The sequence below is a fragment of the Onychostoma macrolepis genome, chromosome 05 (assembly GCF_012432095.1).
Source record: "Onychostoma macrolepis isolate SWU-2019 chromosome 05, ASM1243209v1, whole genome shotgun sequence".
Taxonomy (NCBI): Eukaryota; Metazoa; Chordata; class Actinopteri; order Cypriniformes; family Cyprinidae; genus Onychostoma; species Onychostoma macrolepis.
In genome coordinates, this window is record NC_081159.1 from 18,508,274 (window position 1) to 18,528,592 (window position 20,319).

Sequence of the window (20,319 nt, forward strand, 5' to 3'; positions counted from 1 at the left end):
GATAATGCTCAGATGATGAATTAATTCTCTCTGTTCCACTCTCTGTGTAAAAATCTTGCATTGGCTTTATTTATTTACACTGTACTGTATTAAGAACTTCTTTGCCTATCAGATCATATTCCAGATTGCATGCTTTGCCATCTGCTAATCACAACAGACTCATGTGATGCTAAAGCCTTTTTGTATGTCGCTCTGTTAAAAAAGCATCTGCTAAATGCCATCAATGTAAATGTCATGCACTTTCTATTCAGCCATAAGCAGGAGAAAATGCTTTGAGTCTACATTTATATTCAATGCAGTCACATAACTGTTGAATTATCCAATGGGGTCTGACAGGATATAGTTTATTCTCTGTATCAAATGCTGGGATGGAGTGTGTAGCATGATGTTTCTGTTATAATGTTCTCACCAATCCTTTTGTCACTTATTTCTGTTTGTGATCAGTTTCAAAAATGTGTACCAAAAATCTGCACAGTATAAAAAAAAATCTGCTAAAGATTATTAAATGTTATTAAATTATTAGTGTTGATGAACTTTAAATCAAAGATAACATATGAACATAGCATATGAATGTGAGCCACATATTTTATATACAGTCTGAAATATACTTTATATCTGTCTAGAATACACATGTGCATAGTGCAGCATCATCACTGATCATTTTTAGAACTGTAAACGATATTTTAGTTCTCTTATCATTTACAGTTCTTTCTATTGTACAGAAAACATAAAAGGCTCAACATCCCTTAGGTGTTTTCTCATTCTTTTAAAATTAACAACATCAAACTGCTTTGCAAAATCTTTTATGGTACTGTCTTTGCAGTATACTGCATAATTTCTTCTGTTCATTTTTGCATTCACCTGCTTATCACAATGAGACGGTTCATCCCATTTACTGATTGGAAGCTTGTTAAGCTCCAGGGGAACACATCCCGCTGGCGGATTAGTTAGAAGAACTGCGATTCATGACGGTTCTGTGAGGTCTATGGTGATTGTGATTGTAGATTCTCTGATGAATAAGCACACTCGGTAGGCTTTAAAGTTTGTAATGATTGCATGGTAACCAGATGAAAGACAGAAGGATGCAGCCAGTGAAAAATGCCATTATACTCTCTCAAGAAGCCACTGCACAAAAGGTACTCCTTTCAGGGGGGAAAATTCTGCTCAGTTTAACAGCCATCACTGTGATGTAGAGGAATGGGCCAATTTCGAGGTGTTCAGGATGAGCTTGTTCAGTGAGATTCGCTTGATTGCCTACAAATTGTCTACACTTTCTTCTATGATTAGTTCTATAATGCCTGAGCATTCATCCTCTTGAAATACTGATAAATTAAATGTGCATCAAGTGCCTTTCGTATGCACCTATCCACAAAAACATACTAAACAAGACAAGAGTACCTTACTCATAATAAACAATTTCTCAAATGTGGCAATTGTAAGCTGCCTGGTGTTATCACATTTGTCCCCCTTCAATGAAAAGTTAATACTTTTTATGTCACCACTACAGAGGATGTGGGCAGGTAAACCCGACAGTTAAACTGCTAATATGTTGCCCTGGACCACAAAACCAGTCTTAAGTGTCAATTTTTCGAAATTGAGATTTATACATCATCTTAAAGCTGAACACACAAGCTTTCCATTGTTAGGATAGGACAATATTTGGCCGAGATACAACTATTTGAAAATCTGGAATCTGAGGGTGCAAAAAAATCAAAATATTGAGAAAATGTTTTGATACATTTTACAAGAAATTTACAAAATATCTTCATGGAACATGATCTTTACTTTAATATCCTAATGATTTTTGGCATAAAAGGATAATCTATCATTTTGATCCATACAATGTATTTTTGGCTATTGCTAAATACCCCAGCGACTTAAGACTGGTTTTGTGGTCCAGGGACACATATTTGATGTAAAGGATGGAATAATATCAGGAATCAACAGGGACGGGCGGACTGTGGGTCCAATAGCCAAGACTACTATATTTCGACTCAATTTGGTATACCCGCTGATAGGCAGCTGCATTCAAACAGTCCCATGTTTATCTGTTTTTATGCTCTGTAATATGAAGACTGTCAAAGGTTTCTATTTCCAACACCATTTGCAATATTGAGCATTGTAGCCAATCACACTGCAATGGAAATGATTGACAGCTTGATTATAAAAAGGAAGGACTCTTAAAAAAAATAAAAAATAAATAAAAAAGGAGGAGTCTTTGCTCACTTTCTATTCACAATTTGTATAAACGTTTTATTTTATTTTTATCATGCTGCTAAGAGGACCACCGCCACTGACTGTATGCACTGTAGATACAAGGCAACAGCATTTAAATGCAGAGTAAATCTGTTTAAAAGGCTCATGGTGTCAAGGCGTCTGTATAGCCTGTGGTGTTATTTATGCGCATTTGTTCAAAAGTAGCCTGTATGGGTGGATTTTTCATGTGATGTAGGAAAATGTTTTGTATTGCTTACACAATGAATGCACATTCTTTTTTTTCTGTTAATTATTACCATGTTGGGCTACGTGTCTGTTGTTCTTAAATGCATCGACTTCTAATGCCAATTATTGGTTTGATTGCTTTTGTGATGTAGGCAAATGTTTTGTATTGCTTACACAATGAATGCACATTCTCTTTTTTCTGTTAATTATTACCATATTGGGCTACATGTCTATTGTTCTTGAATGCATCGACTCCTAATGCCAATTATTGGTTTGATTGCTTGTGTTACAAGAGAAACTAATAATTTTTGCCTACCTGATCAAGGGATGTAGTAGATTGAATACGGGTGTGGTTCGAGTCACAGTGTTTATTTCAAACAGGTCAGGTTGGGTACAGAATTAAATTAGTGCTGCTGTCGGATAACCGGTTGGGTGTTCTGATAAGTACTACATGTATGGGGCGGGTTTACCAAACAGGACCCGTGCAGGACTCTGCACTACTGCACAGATCAACACATATTTTGCTATACTATACTATACTAGTGGGTGTTTGGCATAATTTCCTACCTAATGGAATCATGCACTATACAAATAGGCTTGACATAAGTTGCCTTAGGAAATAAATCTGCAAAGCATCATGGGAATGTGTTGTTTTGCTCTCATCCTCTTATAAAAGTTTTGTGCATTTAATACTCAGAATGACAGCTCTCTTCTCTAAATTGAGTTTATATATTCCCTATGTTTTATGTCAGAACGTGGTTGCTAAATCCATGCTTTTCCTGTGGAATTGGGTTGCTTTTAAACTGTTGCTACAGGTTGATTTATTTCCCGTGAGTCAAATGTTTGATATATTGCATAAATTATATCTGACTGACACTTTATTTTAAGGTGTCCTTGTTACAGTGTAATTATACATTTAAGTACTGAGTAATATTAATAACTTCATGTACTTACTATATGGTTAGGGTTAGGATTAGGGTTTGGCTTAGGTTTAGGGATACTTGCATGTAATTATGAATAATTGATTGTTATTATAATAGTAAGTACATGTAACGTGTAACAAGGACACCTTAAAATAAAGTGTTACCAAATATTTTATATTTTACCCATAATAAAACTATGAGGGAGTGGCACTTGTATGGAAAAAAGAAAAAAAAAAAACAGATTAGCCTACTACTATAAAGTGATTTTAGGTATGGGTGTTTTAGTATTTGGGCTAAAGTTATTGAGCTAATTTTGAGCTTTTTTATTCGCCTTTGGGCTAGTGGCAACCCTGGGGATGATGCAGGTTGACTTTGGCTTGGTTTGTCTTTGTTGATATCTTTATTAAGAAATTGCAGTGTGGCCATCAAAGTCATAGCCTGCCATTTGGTATTTTTATTAGACTAGCAATGGATGAAGATAACGATAATGGGATATTAAACAAACACAAATGTTGCCATGATTGTTTGTTTATAGGTGAATGTGTGAGATTAGCTTGGGTAGAGAATGAAATAGGACTTATTATGCAGACATCAACAGTTGTTGATGCTGTGCTGGAGACTGGGGATTGTGGATGACTGCTTTTTGAAACTGAATGAATTGAACCATTTGCTTTGCACAATGATTCACTGTTTTAAAGCACTTGAAACACCACAGGCTGACGGAACCTGCTGGTCAGAACAGTGAAAATGCAGTGGAGAAAATGAGCGGAATGTTTGAAGCAAGGTCCAAACCACTGATTCAAAACAAAAGATCCATAAATGTTTCAGGTAATGAATACTTGCAGTATCTATATATAGCAGTGGTTCGTGTATCCCCACTCTGCACATTTTGTATGTTTCTCTTATCGCTTCAGATGTTGTTCTATTCGACTGTAAGTGCCCTGCAAAGTGGACATCACCGGATGTTCCACCATGATTAATCATTTCATGATTAGAATTGATGTGAATTTAAATTGTATTTATTTACAGAGGTATATTGTGTCACACTTTACGCTTCTCTAATAAGTTTCGTCTGTGTGTGAAGACGCTGCAGGCTGTGGCGCAGCGCAAATCTGTGAATGAATGTTCCGAAGTGAAGTAAACTTCAACGGATTTCTCCTGCTCAGGGAGTAGGGAGCAATGAACACTGTTGTAACGCCAAACCAGCAGAGGGAGCCCTCACCCGAATACTGAACTTGGCCCGCTCCCTCTACTGTCACTTCCTGTTTGACCCATATATAAGCTGAGACCTGTTCACATGCTAGTTGCGAAGTATTGCCAGTTAATCTGCCTTACCAAGCGTTATTCTGACTACTATTCCTGATTGCCTTCCCGTTTATTGATCCTGCCTGATATCCTGACTCACGGTAATTGTACTCTGCCCCTTTGTTCTGACGCCTGATCCGAGTGATGTTTGTGTTTGGAACCTCTGCCTGCCTCGTCACCACTCTCTCTGATTTTGCCCCTGTATATGAAGAACGATCTGCTTGCTTCTCTGGTTTGACCCTTTGCCTGTGTTACCGACTTCTGTTTAAAGCCTTGACCTCTAATAAACTTCCGCTCATGGATCCTAATCAAGCTCCAGCGTCTCTGTTACAGAATACTTTGCATCCTATGGATCCAGCGGAAGTGTCTAAACTACAAACAGCATTATCTTACCAAACGGAAATGCTTCAAGGATATCAGGAACAACTCACCCAACTGCGGGCCATCAATGAACACCTCACGCACTACATTCGGTCTCTCCCTCAGCCCACCCCGCAAGCCGTAAGTTTTGCACTCCCTGATAAATTCGACGGAACAGCTGAGCAATGCAAGGGTTTCATTCGCCAAGTGCAGGTTTACCTGGATTACCAAGGAGAAAGATTTTAATCAGAGGGGAAGAGATGCGCTTTTATCATGACACTTTTGACAGGCCGAGCTATGGATTGGGCAGCAGCCGTTTGGGACTCTGATTCCCGACTGAGAAGTTCAGTGACATACTTCTTTCAACAAATCCGCGAAGTGTTTGAATACCCTCATGGCGGGAGAGATGTTTCAACACAGCTCATCAATCTCACACAAGGTAACCGCACTGCTGCCGAGTTTGCCATTGAATTCAGAACGCTCGCTGCCCAAAGTGGATGGAATGATGTCGCCTTAAAAGCCACGTTTCATAAAAGCCTCAACTGTGACCTCCAGACAGAGCTTGCATGCAAGGGTGAGGGATCCTCCTTCTCTGATTTTGTCACGCTCGCCATCAAGATTGATAACCTCATGAGACAAGCTCCAAAGAAAAAGAGCGGAAGGGGTGGACAGACCAACTTTCTTCCTCATAACCCTGTTGAAAAGTTTTCTCCTGAGGAACCTATGCAACTAAACACATCCCGACGATCTGAAAGTGAGAGAGAACGGAGACGAAATCAACGCTTGTGTTTTACTGCGGTGAATCAGGTCACCGCAGTTTGGGATGCCCTCACAAGCTCCAAAGCAACCCCCGGGTAAATGTTGAACATTTTGCCCTTCTAAGTAACAAATCATTTACACTACCTGTTGTCTTAAGAACTGATACCCTGTCTCTTGACCTCACAGCGATGATCGACTCGGGAGCCGCCCTGAATATAATCCACCAAGATATTGTCACAAAACATCAACTCCCCACACAACCGTGCACACCACCAATCCAAGTCAAGGCTATCGATGATGTACAGATTGGAAAAGGCATCACTCACCAAACCAAGACACTCACACTCCAGGTTGGAACTCTTCATACGGAATCCATCACTTTTACGTCATCGACTCTCCTAGACACGAAGTTGTGTTAGGATATCCATGGCTCTCTACTCATGACCCCGAACTCTCATGGCATCAAGGTGAACTAACACGCTGGTCCTCTTTCTGTATGAATCATTGTATCACTGCAAAACCTCAATTACTTCTCACAACCAGTGTAGAAAGTCCTGAAACACACAAGAAAGTTCATATTCCCCATTGCTATCAAGATCTTTCTGACGTATTCAGCAAAGAAAAGGCCACTCAACTTCCTCCACATAGACCATGGGACTGTGCCATCGATCTCCTGCCCAACACACAACCCCCCAAGAGTAAAGTATACCCACTCTCTAGAAATGAAAATCAAGCCATGGAGGAGTATGTGGATGAAGCTCTGAACTCCGGTTTTATTCGACCATCAACTTCCCCAGCAGCTGCAGGATTCTTCTTCGTGGAGAAGAAAGATGGTGGTCTAAGACCCTGCATTGACTACAGAGGACTGAATAATATTACCGTTAAATTCCGTTATCCCCTCCCGTTAGTGCCATCTGCACTAGAACAACTCAGAGAGGCCAAGATTTACACCAAGCTTGATCTCCGAAGTGCTTATAATCTCATCAGGATCAAAGAAGGGGATGAATGGAAAACAGCCTTTCTCACCACCAGGGGGCACTATGAATACCAGGTCATGCCGTATGGGCTAGCCAACTCTCCTGCAATATTCCAGTCGTTCATCAATGAAATCTTCAAGGACCTTCTGAATAAGTTTGTGGTCGCCTACATCGATGACATCCTCATCTTTTCAAGAACGGAACAGGAACACATCTCCCATGTCAAGACAGTCCTTTCTCGACTTCTAGAGAACAAATTATATGTCAAGGCTGAAAAATGTGAGTTCCACGTTAATCAAACGTCCTTCCTGGGTTACCACATCAGTCCACAAGGCGTCAAGATGAACAATCTGAAGGTTCAAGCAGTAACTGAATGGCCACAACCACGAACCATCAAAGACCTGCAAAGATTCCTTGGCTTCGCCAATTTCTACAGAAGGTTTATCCGAAATTATAGCATGGTGGCCTCTCCTCTCACCTCACTCCTCAAAAATAAACCATCAAAACTGACTTGGACATCTGAAGCTGACAACGCTTTCAACACTTTGAAGGAACGATTTACGACAGCCCCTATCCTGAAACATCCCGATCCCAATAAACCTTTCATACTAGAAGTGGATGCCTCAGATTGTGGTATAGGTGCAGTACTCTCACAGAGACATGGGCAACCAAGCAAATTGTATCCATGTGCTTTCTTCTCCAGGAAACTGACCCCTGCAGAGCGCAACTATGATGTTGGAAATAAAGAGCTACTCTCCATGAAAGCAGCTATTGAAGAATGGCGTCACTGGCTTGAGGGAGCGCTTCATCCCTTTCAAGTGATAACTGACCACAAGAATCTGGAATATATAAAGAGTGCCAAGCGTCTAAACCCCCGTCAAGCCCATTGGGCATTATTCTTCACACGCTTCAACTTTACAGTGACTTATCGACCTGGCAGCAAGAACGGTAAAGCAGACGCCCTTTCCAGACAATATAGCCACCCTTCAGTTCATCATACATCCAGTCCCATCCTACCCCGTTCGATCATCCTGGCCCCAGTCTCCTGGGATATCATGGAGGAACTAAGAGAAGCACAACAACAAGACCCCTCACCCACAAACACACCCCCAGGAAAACATTATGTACCTCAAGTTTTAAGACCGCGAATCATGCAATGGGTTCATACTTCTCTCTGCTCTGGTCATCCAGGTATCTCTAGAACCCTCCAACTACTACAAAACTCTTTCTGGTGGAGTAATATGACTCAAGACGTCACCAATTATATCAAGTCCTGTCAGGTCTGTGCTCAGTCAAAGACCCCGAAGGAACTGCCATCAGGTTTGCTCAAACCCTTACCCATTCCTCAACGACCATGGTCTCATTTATCCATCGACTTTGTCACTGATCTCCCACCATCAAACAATAATCATAACCATTCTGGTCATCATCGATCGTTTCTCAAAATCCTGCCGTCTGATTCCACTACCCAAACTACCCACTGCCTTGGAGACCACCCAAACCCTCTTCCAACACGTCTTCAGAATCTATGGACTACCAGAAGACATAGTCACTGATCGAGGTACCCAATTCACGTCTCAGGTCTGGAAGGCATTTTGCAGCCAATTGGATATCAATGTCAGTCTAACTTCAGGTTATCACCCACAGTCCAACGGGCAGGTCGAACGACTCAACCAAGAAATAGGAAGATATCTTCGAAGTTACTGCAGTCGTGAACAACACAGATGGTCTGAGTTCCTGCCATGGGCGAAATACGCCCAAAACTCTCTGACCCACTCCTCTACAGGTCTAACTCCCTTCCAGTGCGTCCTGGGATTCCAACCGCCCCTGTTCCCGTGGTCTGGTGAACCCTCCTCAGTTCCTGCAGTGGAGGACTGGATTCGGCATAGTGAGAGGGTGTGGAACAGTGCTCATGTTCGTCTCCAACGGGCCATAAGAACACAGGAATTCCAAGCCAACAGACGACGTCGTCCACACCCTCCCTACCAACCAGGACAACGGGTCTGGCTCTCCACGAAAGACATCAAGCTGCGGCTACCAAGCAGGAAGCTCAGTCCCAGGTATGTTGGCCCTTTCAAAATACTGAAACAAATCAATGATGTAACATACCAATTGGAGCTTCCTGCCAACTATCGCATCTCTCCCTCCTTCCATGTGTCCCTCCTCAAACCCGTCCACCCAGGAGCTGACCCTGACCATGAAGCCCCAGAACCACCACCACCACTGGACTTTGATGGAGCCCCAGCTTATCAGGTGAATGAGTTACTGGACTCGAGAAGAAGAGGGGGTCAGCTCCAGTACCTGGTGGACTGGGAGGGCTATGGACCTGAGGAGAGATAATGGGTAGCCGCCCGGGACATTCTGGATCCAACACTCATCGAGGAGTTTCATCGAGCCAGACCCGATCGACCAGCACCACGACCACAGGGACGTCCACGTAGAGCTCCAGGAGTCGCTCCTAGAGGGAGGGGTTCTGTAATGCCAAACCAGCAGAGGGAGCCCTCACCTGAATACTGAACTTGGCCCGCTCCCTCTACTGTCACTTCCTGTTTGACCCATATATAAGCTGAGACCTGTTCACATGCTAGTTGTGAAGTATTGCCAGTTAATATGCCTTACCAAGCGTTATTCTGACTACTATTCCTGATTGCCTTCCCGTTTATTGATCCTGCCTGATATCCTGACTCACGGTAATTGTACTCTGCCCCTTTGTTCTGACGCCTGATCCGACTGATGTTTGTGTTTGGAACCTCTGCCTGCCTCGTCACCACTCTCTCTGATTTTGCCCCTGTATATGAAGAACGATCTGCTTGCTTCTCTGGTTTGACCCTTTGCCTGTGTTACCGACTTCTGTTTAAAGCCTTGACCTCTAATAAACTTCCGCTCATGGATCCTAATCAAGCTCCAGCGTCTCTGTTACAACTGTGTAGGGACCATGTCAATCAGAACACAGTTCATGCACGGAGCTCACTTCTAACGAGCTGATGATCTGAATCAGGTGTGTTAACAAAGAGAAACATGCAAAATATGCAGAGCGGTGGTACGCGAGGACTGGAATTGAGAACCGCCGATATATATAGAATTATATAATACACATTTAAATATAAACTATAATAGTACAATTTCAAAGCAATTGTATTGGAATTTTAAGTAAGTAACCACCTAGTAGATGGTCATACATAAATAGTAAAATACGTGCAAAATAATATTTACTGTAACTATAAATTACATATATTTAACAACAATAATTTTTATTCATTTATTTTTTTGTATGTTTGACCTGCTATAGTTAAGGTTTCACAATAACAAGATTGCCTTTACCTGTGATGATGTTGTCTACCAATGTTGTAGGCATGCAGAAGATGCCAACCAACAGGTCACTGATGGCCAGGTTGAGAATGAAGAGATTGGTGACCGTACGCATGTTCTTGCTCCTTAGCACAATGAAGCACACCACTCCATTTCCCACCATGCACACAATAAAGATGAGGAGGTAGGATACAATGAAGATAGCGGACACCAAGGGCTCATGCAGATAGAAGTCCACGTAGGTGACATCTGGATAAGGATATGGAGGAGAGGAGGTATGGTTCATTGTAACGTTGTGGCCATTCTCCAAAGGGGAGAAGAATGATGATACAGTGGAGTTTAGGTCCAATAGTTTCAACGCCATCTTTCTGAGGAGAGAGAGAAAATAAAGAATATCTGACCTGTCTTTCATTTACATTTCATACGGTACCCTATATAAAAGATATAACAGTGATTAGTCTAGAAAAGATAATCTCATCTCTGCGTTATACATTTTAAAAATATTCAAGTAACTAACTATCCAGTATATGATGCTGGAACCCTCTTTCACATTAAATTGAGAAGAATATTTCCATCACCTTAATTCCCTTTGTCACACATGGTACAATCAAATGTCATTATTTGTTCATATAAATGAACAACTGTAAAAAGGTGTGCGCAAATCCTCTCTCATGCACATTACCGCACATTAACATGCAGTGTGCTTTAAATATTATAAATCCTATTCCATTATCTAACCAACTAGTTGTGTGCAGTTGTCTGTGCTTTGCATGGCTAAAATGGGGAGGTTATGAATGATTTAAATTGTATTCACATCTTGTAAAAGAAATTCCATTATGTCTCTTAAAGAGTACTGGAGGAGAATCTGTGCTTGGTTACAATCTTTAATCTGTGTGGATAGCAAGCTCCTTTCCTCTGACTTGAAAGCTTAAGGCGAGGTCACATATGCAGATAAACAAGTGTGACATACAGGATATGACATACAAAATGCATGAAGGAGATAAGGCACATGGATTATTGAGACTTTTTTCCAGCCCTCCTACTATGTAGTTTAAAAAGCAGTGCAATTGTTTTGTATGCTTTCCAAACAGTATATTTTGAATGCGAATGTACTCTTGTTGAGGGATCTGTATGTAGTAAAAGACTTGATGAGATTGGAGCAATGAGGTGTAAAAGCTCAAGTTCAAGTAGGGTTAGGATGTGACAACACATTACAGATGTTTTTATTGAATTATTTAGTTTTAATGTCAAAAATGAAATGTCTTACTGAATCATGTTGACAGAGATCTTTAATCATATTTTACAGCAGTCTGATGAAGTGTTTCTAAATGGCAGATGGCGTGTATAATTCAAGGTTCAGTTCACATGAATTTACTGTCTTTTTCACCTTCACCTTGACTATTCTTTGAGATGAAAGAACAGTGGTTTTTCTATGAAAGACACATGCGGCCATATTAGTGGCACAAACCAGGAATTTCAGAAAGGATACATTTGAAAATTAATGCTTCAGACAAATTAGAAAATTAAAGATAATATGACGGTCTACAAACACTTAAAGTTTAAAAAAATAATTGCACTTTAACAGATGCTACTATGCTGCCAATGAAAAAAAAGCTGGCAAATACATTTCAGTGACAAACCTTCCTTAGTTTGTTATTGAGGTGCATGCAGTCTGTTTAAAAAAATAAAAAATACAGAGCGGGCAGAAACAGGCTGCATTTATTCATAAGAATGAAGTTGTTCTATAGCTATAAGTTGACTCAAATTGAGGACAAATTTCAAGCAACCACTAAAATTCTTTATTTTTTGTAATTATTTTTAAAATGCTTAATAAAAATAATCAGTACATGACAGGCTTAAAATGCTCAGAAAACAATTAGTTGCAATAGCCTTGAAGTCTGTCCTTCATTCCTCTTGATCAACATTTCATATGTACATACAGTATAAATGACCATGCATCAGTTATTTATAGTCTGTTTTGACAGAACTTAATTTGTATTCAAAGTCATATTTCACTTTCAGATTACTGCTGTCTTAAACAATTGATGTGATCTATGTTACTGTGAATTCTGAAGGACATGACTCTCAATATTGTCCACCCCCCAGTCTTGTTGCTTGATTCAAAGAATTGTTTTTGGGTTGAAAGACTGAATGGCAAATGCAAAAAAGGGGAGTATTGAAAGTGTTGTATAAATATTACAGTATATTGTCACTGCCTTGCCTTCATGCTCTGCAAACACGGTACAGTACCTGAAAATCATAAATATCAAAACTCATAACTTTGTATTTTGCAGGTAAAAAGACATCCTGAAAATGTTAAACTTTGATTGTAATACAATAATAATAATAATAATAAAGTAATTATAAGTCCCTTTGGCACAAACAATATGCCATCCTGAAACAGTCACCATATTTTATACAGTTAATTTCTGGCAGTCACAGCTGACATATTTTTTCCATGTATTTCACAACATATTTTTACAGTGTACATTCTTTATTTCTCTTTTGAAAAAGGCATATAAACCACACTGTAAAAAAAATTCCATAAAATTTACGGTAAAAAAACGGCAGCTGTGGTTGCCGGAATTCTACCGTAAAATATACGGTAGCAACGTTTTAGGTTTTAACTTAAATTTACAGTTAAATACCGTAATTTCATTAACTGATATAATGTTAACATACCAACCTATTGAAGTACTGAAATATGTTTTGTACCTTTGAAATACACTGATAACCACCAAATGAGGTGGTGATGAGAGTCACATGATGAACCAAAGCCTATCACAAGCAGCTTTTAAATAATAACATATATAGAAGGTGCACAGTGTCATTCACACAAGCGCTAAAGAACATCATGGTGACACTCATTAAACTGAAATATGCAATAAACATTAATTTAACAACATTAGATGTAACATACAACCCTAATAAACATAACTGATAAAAAAAAAAAAGAAGAAGAAACCTTGTTATTTCAAAGAAAAAACATCAAATTCAAACAAAATTTGAAATGCAATGCAGGGAATTCTGGGAACGTCAATTTACGGTTTTCCCCTGTAAATTTTACATTCTTTTTCACTTCCAAAAGCGGAATTTCACCATAAAATTGTCTGAAATGTATATTACAGTTTTTCACCGTATATATTAGGGGAACTTACCTTTAACCATTTAACAGGTTTTTACCGTAGCTTTTCACAGTTTTTTACCGTTAAAATCACGGTCATTTTTTACAGTGCAGAAAGTATAAAGGCACAGAATGTACCTGAAACAGAAAACACTGAGGTGCTAATGCACTGCAATGGCAGCAGTCTTTAGTCATAATCATAAAGTATCTAAATACAGTATTTGAATTAGGCAGCATTACTCACACCTAACCCGCCTGCTTTGTGCTCTACTGCTTTATTATCTGACTTAATGGTATTTAATCTCCTTACATAATTTTTTCTTCTATGAGGTTCAGTTACAATGAAAATGCAGTTTTGTTTTTGAAAAGCAAAACCAGGAACAAAGACAATGATTTGCATTGATATATTATAAAACCAATTTAATCCCACAATCTCAGGACTATAAAGCAGTGCTAAAAGTGTGCCAACATAGTTTATGTGTGCTGCAGTGAAGTCTGTCATGCCTTCGGCTGCCAGTCGAGTTCAGTGACACTCATCCATTAAGCATGAAGACTTACACACACCGGAGAGATGGACCAGAGACGAGATCTGACAAGATTAACATTCGTTTGTCAATTTGCAAAGCAGCTGCACAAAGCTTGGTATTTTTGTCTGTGAGCATGAGTACCTCATTGTCTCTGTACAGAGTTTGAGGCAAATGTCAATGGAGAGAGAACAGTGCTGAGATAAAGTGAACAGTATTAAACGGAGATAAACTGTGCTTCATTGTTTAGTAACATATAGTACATCTGTCCCTGCTGCCTAAAATATAAATGCCTTTCCAGAACAGCCTGATCATTTCAGCGAGTCTGTAAAAGAAGAACTGATTTCAAAGCCAAATATGTGTTAATGTGTTTAATATTGATACGATTTCTGATTCAGTCATTCCACAGTATAGCTGAACTTTATATTTCATGTGGCTTCACATAAATCTTTTGAACTAACATAGATTTCTTATGCTACTAGAATAAAATGTATAGGGGAAAAAATCATGTTGTAAATACATGAGAATAAGAAAACATTAATGTTGGCTTAAGCATGAAATATCCTGTAATAGTAGGAAATGATAAGCTGACCACATTATCCTACATACTATTTTAATGACTAATAGCAGAGGAAACTCAATGAAAAAAATTAATCTTATGCGAAACGCTTAGAATAAATATACCTTTTTGTATGTGTGTGTGTGTGCGTGTGCACATTCCCCTTCAACTTTAGAGAAAAATATACTTTCATGTTTTCATACATATGTGTTGGGCAATTATCCTACTTTATTTATATCCTGTATATCCCATATTCAGAAACTGAACATATTTTAATCAGCCACATCTTGTGAGAAGGGCTCTATAAACAACTAGCTTGCTAAACAAAATATTATTTGTAAATTATAATATATACTTTCTGTCAGTTCAGGTCACATTTATTTACATAGCGCTTTATACAATACAGACTGTTTCAATGCAGCCGTCTAGTATTCATGCCAATTTAAATCAGCATTTAAGTCATATCTTTTGCAAGGTCTTTGCTAAGGGCAGATCAAACTCTTTTGTGGACTTGAATGAACTGTGTTACTTAAATGATGATGCATCCAGTGGTACACACTGTGCCTCTTCTGGAGTGTGAACATTAAAAATCTTACCAATTTTCTCAGAGCTCCCCATCCAAAAACAGCAGCAATTTCACCCCAAATATTTGAACTGCCCATGCACTGTTTGATCAAATGATTGAACCCCACTTATCTTTGTTATATAATTCTGCATTACCAATAAAAACACATACAGAATTTCAATTTTGCAATTTATCTTACAGAAAACATCTAAATGAAGACTTTGTTTCATTTTAAGGGTTTAATTTGTATTCTAAACCATCTTGTCCTCTCAAACCTCCATGTAGTCAAAGGTTCATTTTTTTTTCCTGCTCATCCCACCCATCCCCCTCCTCCTCCCCCTCCACTTCAATCACAATAACCCTATTTTCTGTCATGTTATAAATAGGATAAAGGTTGACAGTAGCTTGTCATATGCTTATTTCAGAACATCCAATGGCATGGCATTGTTGGCTTTGGTTTCATTCATAAAGCACATTATCAACATGCTCTCGGAATTCATATAGTGGCTCAGCGTAGAAATGAGTCACTATGAATTAAGGCAGTCACTACTAGAAAACAGGTGTCACTCTCTTTCGTAACTGTGTGAACATAACTATAGCACTCCAAACAGCACTGACAACTCATATTTTTTCTGCAAGCAAGCCTTTGAATAAGCATAATTCAGCGCAATATGAGTAACAAGAATGAGTAACAAGATTTATAAGTCCTCCAGGTGCCATCATTCAAGTCAACTGAAGAAGCTTGGGTGGGGGGTGGGGGGAGGGGGGGTTCCAATTTTAACATTTTGATCAACACTTGAAACTACTTCCTCCACAATTCACTAGTTATGAAACGATTTTATAAAGAATCTTTAACTATTGTTAATAATTGATGTACCTACATGTCTCTTCCTCATACGACACATCACACTGACATGTGCTGTCTTCTGCTGGCATGAAGAACAATGACCCATGCCACTGAAGGTAAACAACGCGATACTACAACATAATTTACAGTGCAAATGAAGGTAGGAACTTAAATTTAATAAATAAATAAATAAAACAAATTGGGGTTTACTTCACTAATTTCACCAGGAGCGCACTTTAAAGCGATAAAAACTGGCGTGACTAATTTCTACGGACAGACAGCATGATGAGCGCCAGAAGCAGTAACTGTAAGTATAGGCTATGCATAAACTTATGCTACAAGAAATATATTAACGATTACAATAATAATTAATAATGTAGGCTATATATTTATTAAAGTGCTAGGTGTCCATGCAAAGATAAATGAATAAAGCATTTTAAAAAGAAAAAGATACATATAAGCTAACTTATAAAAACATAATAAATAAAAATATTTATTTATATTTCGTTATTTATTTCTATTGATATACATTTCTGTCAGCATGACCGTCAATAATATTTGAAAACATTTTCCTACCCATACACAAACAGTGACAAAAAAAAAAAAAAAGACAAAAAGTCTCACCTATGAGATAATCGTTTCCACTCTCGATTCAGTAGGAACTCTTGATTTTCTTGGAGGCAAAATTAGCGCAAAGCAAGAAAATATCCGAATACAGATGTGCAGTGAACTTGTGTTCGGAGTAAACTTGTGCTGTTCACCCGCTGCGCGCTGGTTAGTAAACTGCTGCTTCTGTATGTGCTGTGCTCCTGCTATTAAGACCTGATGGAGAAATTCCCGCCCTGCTGCTACTGCTTCTGAGAGGAAATGAGGAGGAGAAACAAATTACACACGAGCTGCAATCTCCCCGAAGTGAAGAAATACGCCAAAAAAGCGGGGAGCGGGGGGCGGGGGGACACAAAAGTCATAATTATGTGGTAAATATGACATACCATTATAACACACATGACGTTTGTGATGTTCTTGTTGAGCCGCTTCCTCATTGCAAGCTAATTTTAATGGAAACGGCTTTGATTTACATTATTTATCACCATAGCAACTTTAATAGACCTACAAAGCTTGTTCCATGGACAGACCCACCAATTTCAACCAATTATCCATATCTTTAGTAGCCTCCTAGATTATAGACCAATAATGGAGTGGGGTTTTTGAGCACCATCTCAATCAAGTTAAATGTTTCCTACTGATAATTATAGATTCAAATAGGATGGGGTTACATGGGCTTTCTGCATGATTCACTGTTTATTTTTGCCATAAGGTGCCCTCAGGTGTTTAGGGGAAGTTAAGCATATAATCATGGACATTAATAGTTTAAGTATTTTAAATAACTCCGTGCTTTTACTATACTTGCATTTGTCTTTGATGATAAGGTCACCTGTTCTTACTCTTACTCAAGACAGAAATTGAAATCTGGTGTATATCAGATTATATTTATTTTTTGTTATAAACCAAAGCAAAGCTTTAAATGTATTCTCAACATCTTGCCTCCAAGCAAGAAACCATTTCCCATATCATTCAACACTTTCACATTAAAAGTTTGAAAATAGGAGTGGGAGGTACAAACTCAATTAATTAAAGGGGACATAGAATGCAAAATTCACTTTTACATGGTGTTTGAACTTAAATGCGTCTTGGCAGTGTGTGTACACAACCACCCTATAATGATAAAAATCCACTCAGTGCTTTTTTAAATCCCCACAAATCATAAGGACTTTCTCAGATCAAGTAGTTCACAGATTCTTGGCAAAGTGATGTAGCTTTGCCCAGGCCCCTCCCACGATTGTTGACGAACACTGCCATTTTAGCATAGACCCGCCCTGAGTGAGCTCTAAACAGTCCGCCACTGTTTTGACGCCGGAGCAGGTGTAGACAAGGCTCCTAAGCGATTGAGGTGTTCTGTTGCTGGATGTACTAATGAACATAGCAGTTGTCATTTACTCCCGATATCTGAGCTGCTGAAGATGCAGTGGATTACATTTGTTTTTGAATTTGTTTTGCGCCCCCCGATATACCTAAATGCATTTATGTTCGCGTGAATCATTCATGATCCAATGTCACCTACAGAAGGAGTGAGTATAAGTTTTTTTTATGAATCTTTGCAAATCACCTTTCCTAATAATGTGCTAGTTAGCATGTTCCACGACGAATGCGGCTAAAGTTACCCCACAGAAGAGAGGGGTGGGGAGAGCAGAGATCTTTAGCATTTAAAGGGAAATGCATCGAAAAGGGTCCCTGTGAACAGAGCTGTTTTGACAGGTAAAAAGGGTGTTGTTTTAGTATGTTATAGACTTTTCATGAAGACCCTAAAGAATCCTACCAACTTGTGGGAAATGGACATCTGATGTCCCCTTTAAAGCCCAAAACACACTGCACGATTTTAGCAATCCTATAAGATCACTGCATGTCACACCGTGCAACATGGACCTAATAAACTTGGCTACGATATGTATGTAGACTGTACGATGATGACAACTATTGACTTGCGATACGATGCACGTTACTATAGAAGAATAAAAGAATTATATATTAATTATTCATTTTGGATCTGCCTAAATGCATCTATGTTTGCGCGAATCATTTGTGATCCAGCTTCATCTACAGAAGAAGAGAGTATAAGGGTTTTTTATGAATCTTTGCAAATCGCCTTTCCTAATAACGTGCTAGTTACCCAGTTTCGCGACTAAAGTAAACAGTACTGCTCGTCACCCCACGGAAGAGAGGGGCGGGGTCAGCAGAGCTCATTAGCATTTAAAGCAACATGGACTAGAATGGCTTGCTAAAAACAGAGCTGATTTTGACATGGTAAAAAAGGATGTTTTTACAAATTTTAACCAAAGTATGTTATTGTCATGAATCCGGCCTATGAACTTCCGTTCACCCACCACCAGAGGTCACTCGCTCACCACATTGACTGTTGCACTACACTACTGTTGCATGGCACCCACGGACTACATTACCCATCATCCATTGCACTGACGACACACATGCACACACAGCTGATTGCACTGATCACACAGCTGACTGCACTAATCACACACCTTACATAAACCATGGACTTCCTCTTCCTCGGGGCCGAGTATTGATCTGCACATAGCTCGCTTCAAGCGCTAGCTGCCTTACCATGCCATTCCGTGTTTCTGTTCAGTTCCTGTATTGTCATAGGATTACTCTATGTCTTGCCTATTCCATACCTGTTTGCCATTGTTTGACCTTGCCTGTTATTACCTCGTCTCTGTCTTTGAAATAAAGCTTGCACATGGATCCGCACGTCTCACGTCTCGTCAGCTCTGTTACAGAATACTCGGCCACACAAGGATCCAGTGGCTTTCATGAACAATACTGGCCAGGTATGTACACTTCAAGACTATTATTAGCCCTCAAGCAGGGTATGTGGTCACTTGAGGACTTTACCCAAGAATATCTAGACATTGCTAATTATTCTGATTTTCCAGATGATGTCTTGATTGATTTTTTCTGTGACGGCATTAATCAGCCACTAAAATCGAAGCTTATTTGTGAGGGTCCACATTCCTCACTCAGTCAGTTTTTAGACTATGCTTTGTTGTGTGTTGGCTCTTCATTTACTGTGGGTGTTGCGGAGGAGGAAAATAACACTGTGTCTGTGCCTGTAATGGCGGTCACACCGGAGCGCGCTCACAAGATGGCGGCCACAACAACACCTCATCATGTCATTGCTGCCATTCATAAATCAAGTCAAGTCCCAGTTGACCGTCCAGAGTCTCACCATGCCTTCGTTGACCGTCCAGAGTCTCGCCATGCCTTCGCTGACCGTCCAGAGTCACAGCACGTCACTGCTGATCAGCCCAAGTCTTGTCACGTCCGGGCAGTCACACCCAGATCATCAAGGTCAGTCTTCCATTATCCCAGTTTGATGTCTAGTGTGAGGGATGCACCGCTGGTGTCTGCACGCACAGCTTGTATCCTCAAACCAGCTCACTGTAACCCTCCTGTTCTTGCGCATATTCCCCTGTCCAAAGCACTTCCCCTGATGGGAATCGCTTTGTGTTGCGTTTGGGCTGCGTACACCACCGCAGAACTGCCCGAGGTGGCAGCGCCCGCTGCAGCTTCTCCAGAGGTGGCGGCCCACGCTGCAGAACCTCCAGAAGCGGCGGGGCTCGCCTCTGTCCCTTGTATGGTGGTGGCACCTAGTAATGTACTCTCAGCCTGTTGTGTTGCGGTCGAAGAGACCGTTATTGAACTCTCCTTGTGTCCTGAGTTTACCACTGTAGAACCTTTGGAGGTGGCGGCAACCGCTGCAGAACCTCCAGAGGTGTCAGCGGTATCCGTCAATGAACTCTCGTCCTATCCTCTCGCAGCCAGAAGGGCTGTCCTTGAACTCTCGTCCTGCCCTGTCACGGCTATGGAGACCGTCTGTGAATCCTCGTCTTGCCCTGTCATGGCTATGGAGGCCACTGTCCTGTCACCGCCAGAAGGGCTGTCCCTGAATTCTCATCCTGTCCTGTCCCGTTACAGTTATAGATTTTTCATCAAGACCCTAAAATTAGAACATTAGACCCTATCTGCATTCTAGGCAGATCGGAAGT

General features: G+C 40.0%; 1 protein-coding gene across 1 annotated transcript in view; it reads right to left on the reverse strand.

Annotated features, from left to right (window-relative positions):
* LOC131540970 (neuropeptide FF receptor 2) overlaps positions 1-16,374 on the reverse strand; it is a 33,354-nt gene extending 16,980 nt beyond the window's left edge. Inside the window, 2 exon segments of the mRNA XM_058776411.1 lie at positions 10,088-10,443; positions 16,319-16,374. Of these exon segments, the coding sequence (XP_058632394.1) occupies positions 10,088-10,439 (352 nt within the window). The 5' untranslated portion in view covers positions 10,440-10,443; positions 16,319-16,374.
* Between the last annotated feature and the right edge of the window lie 3,945 nt (positions 16,375-20,319).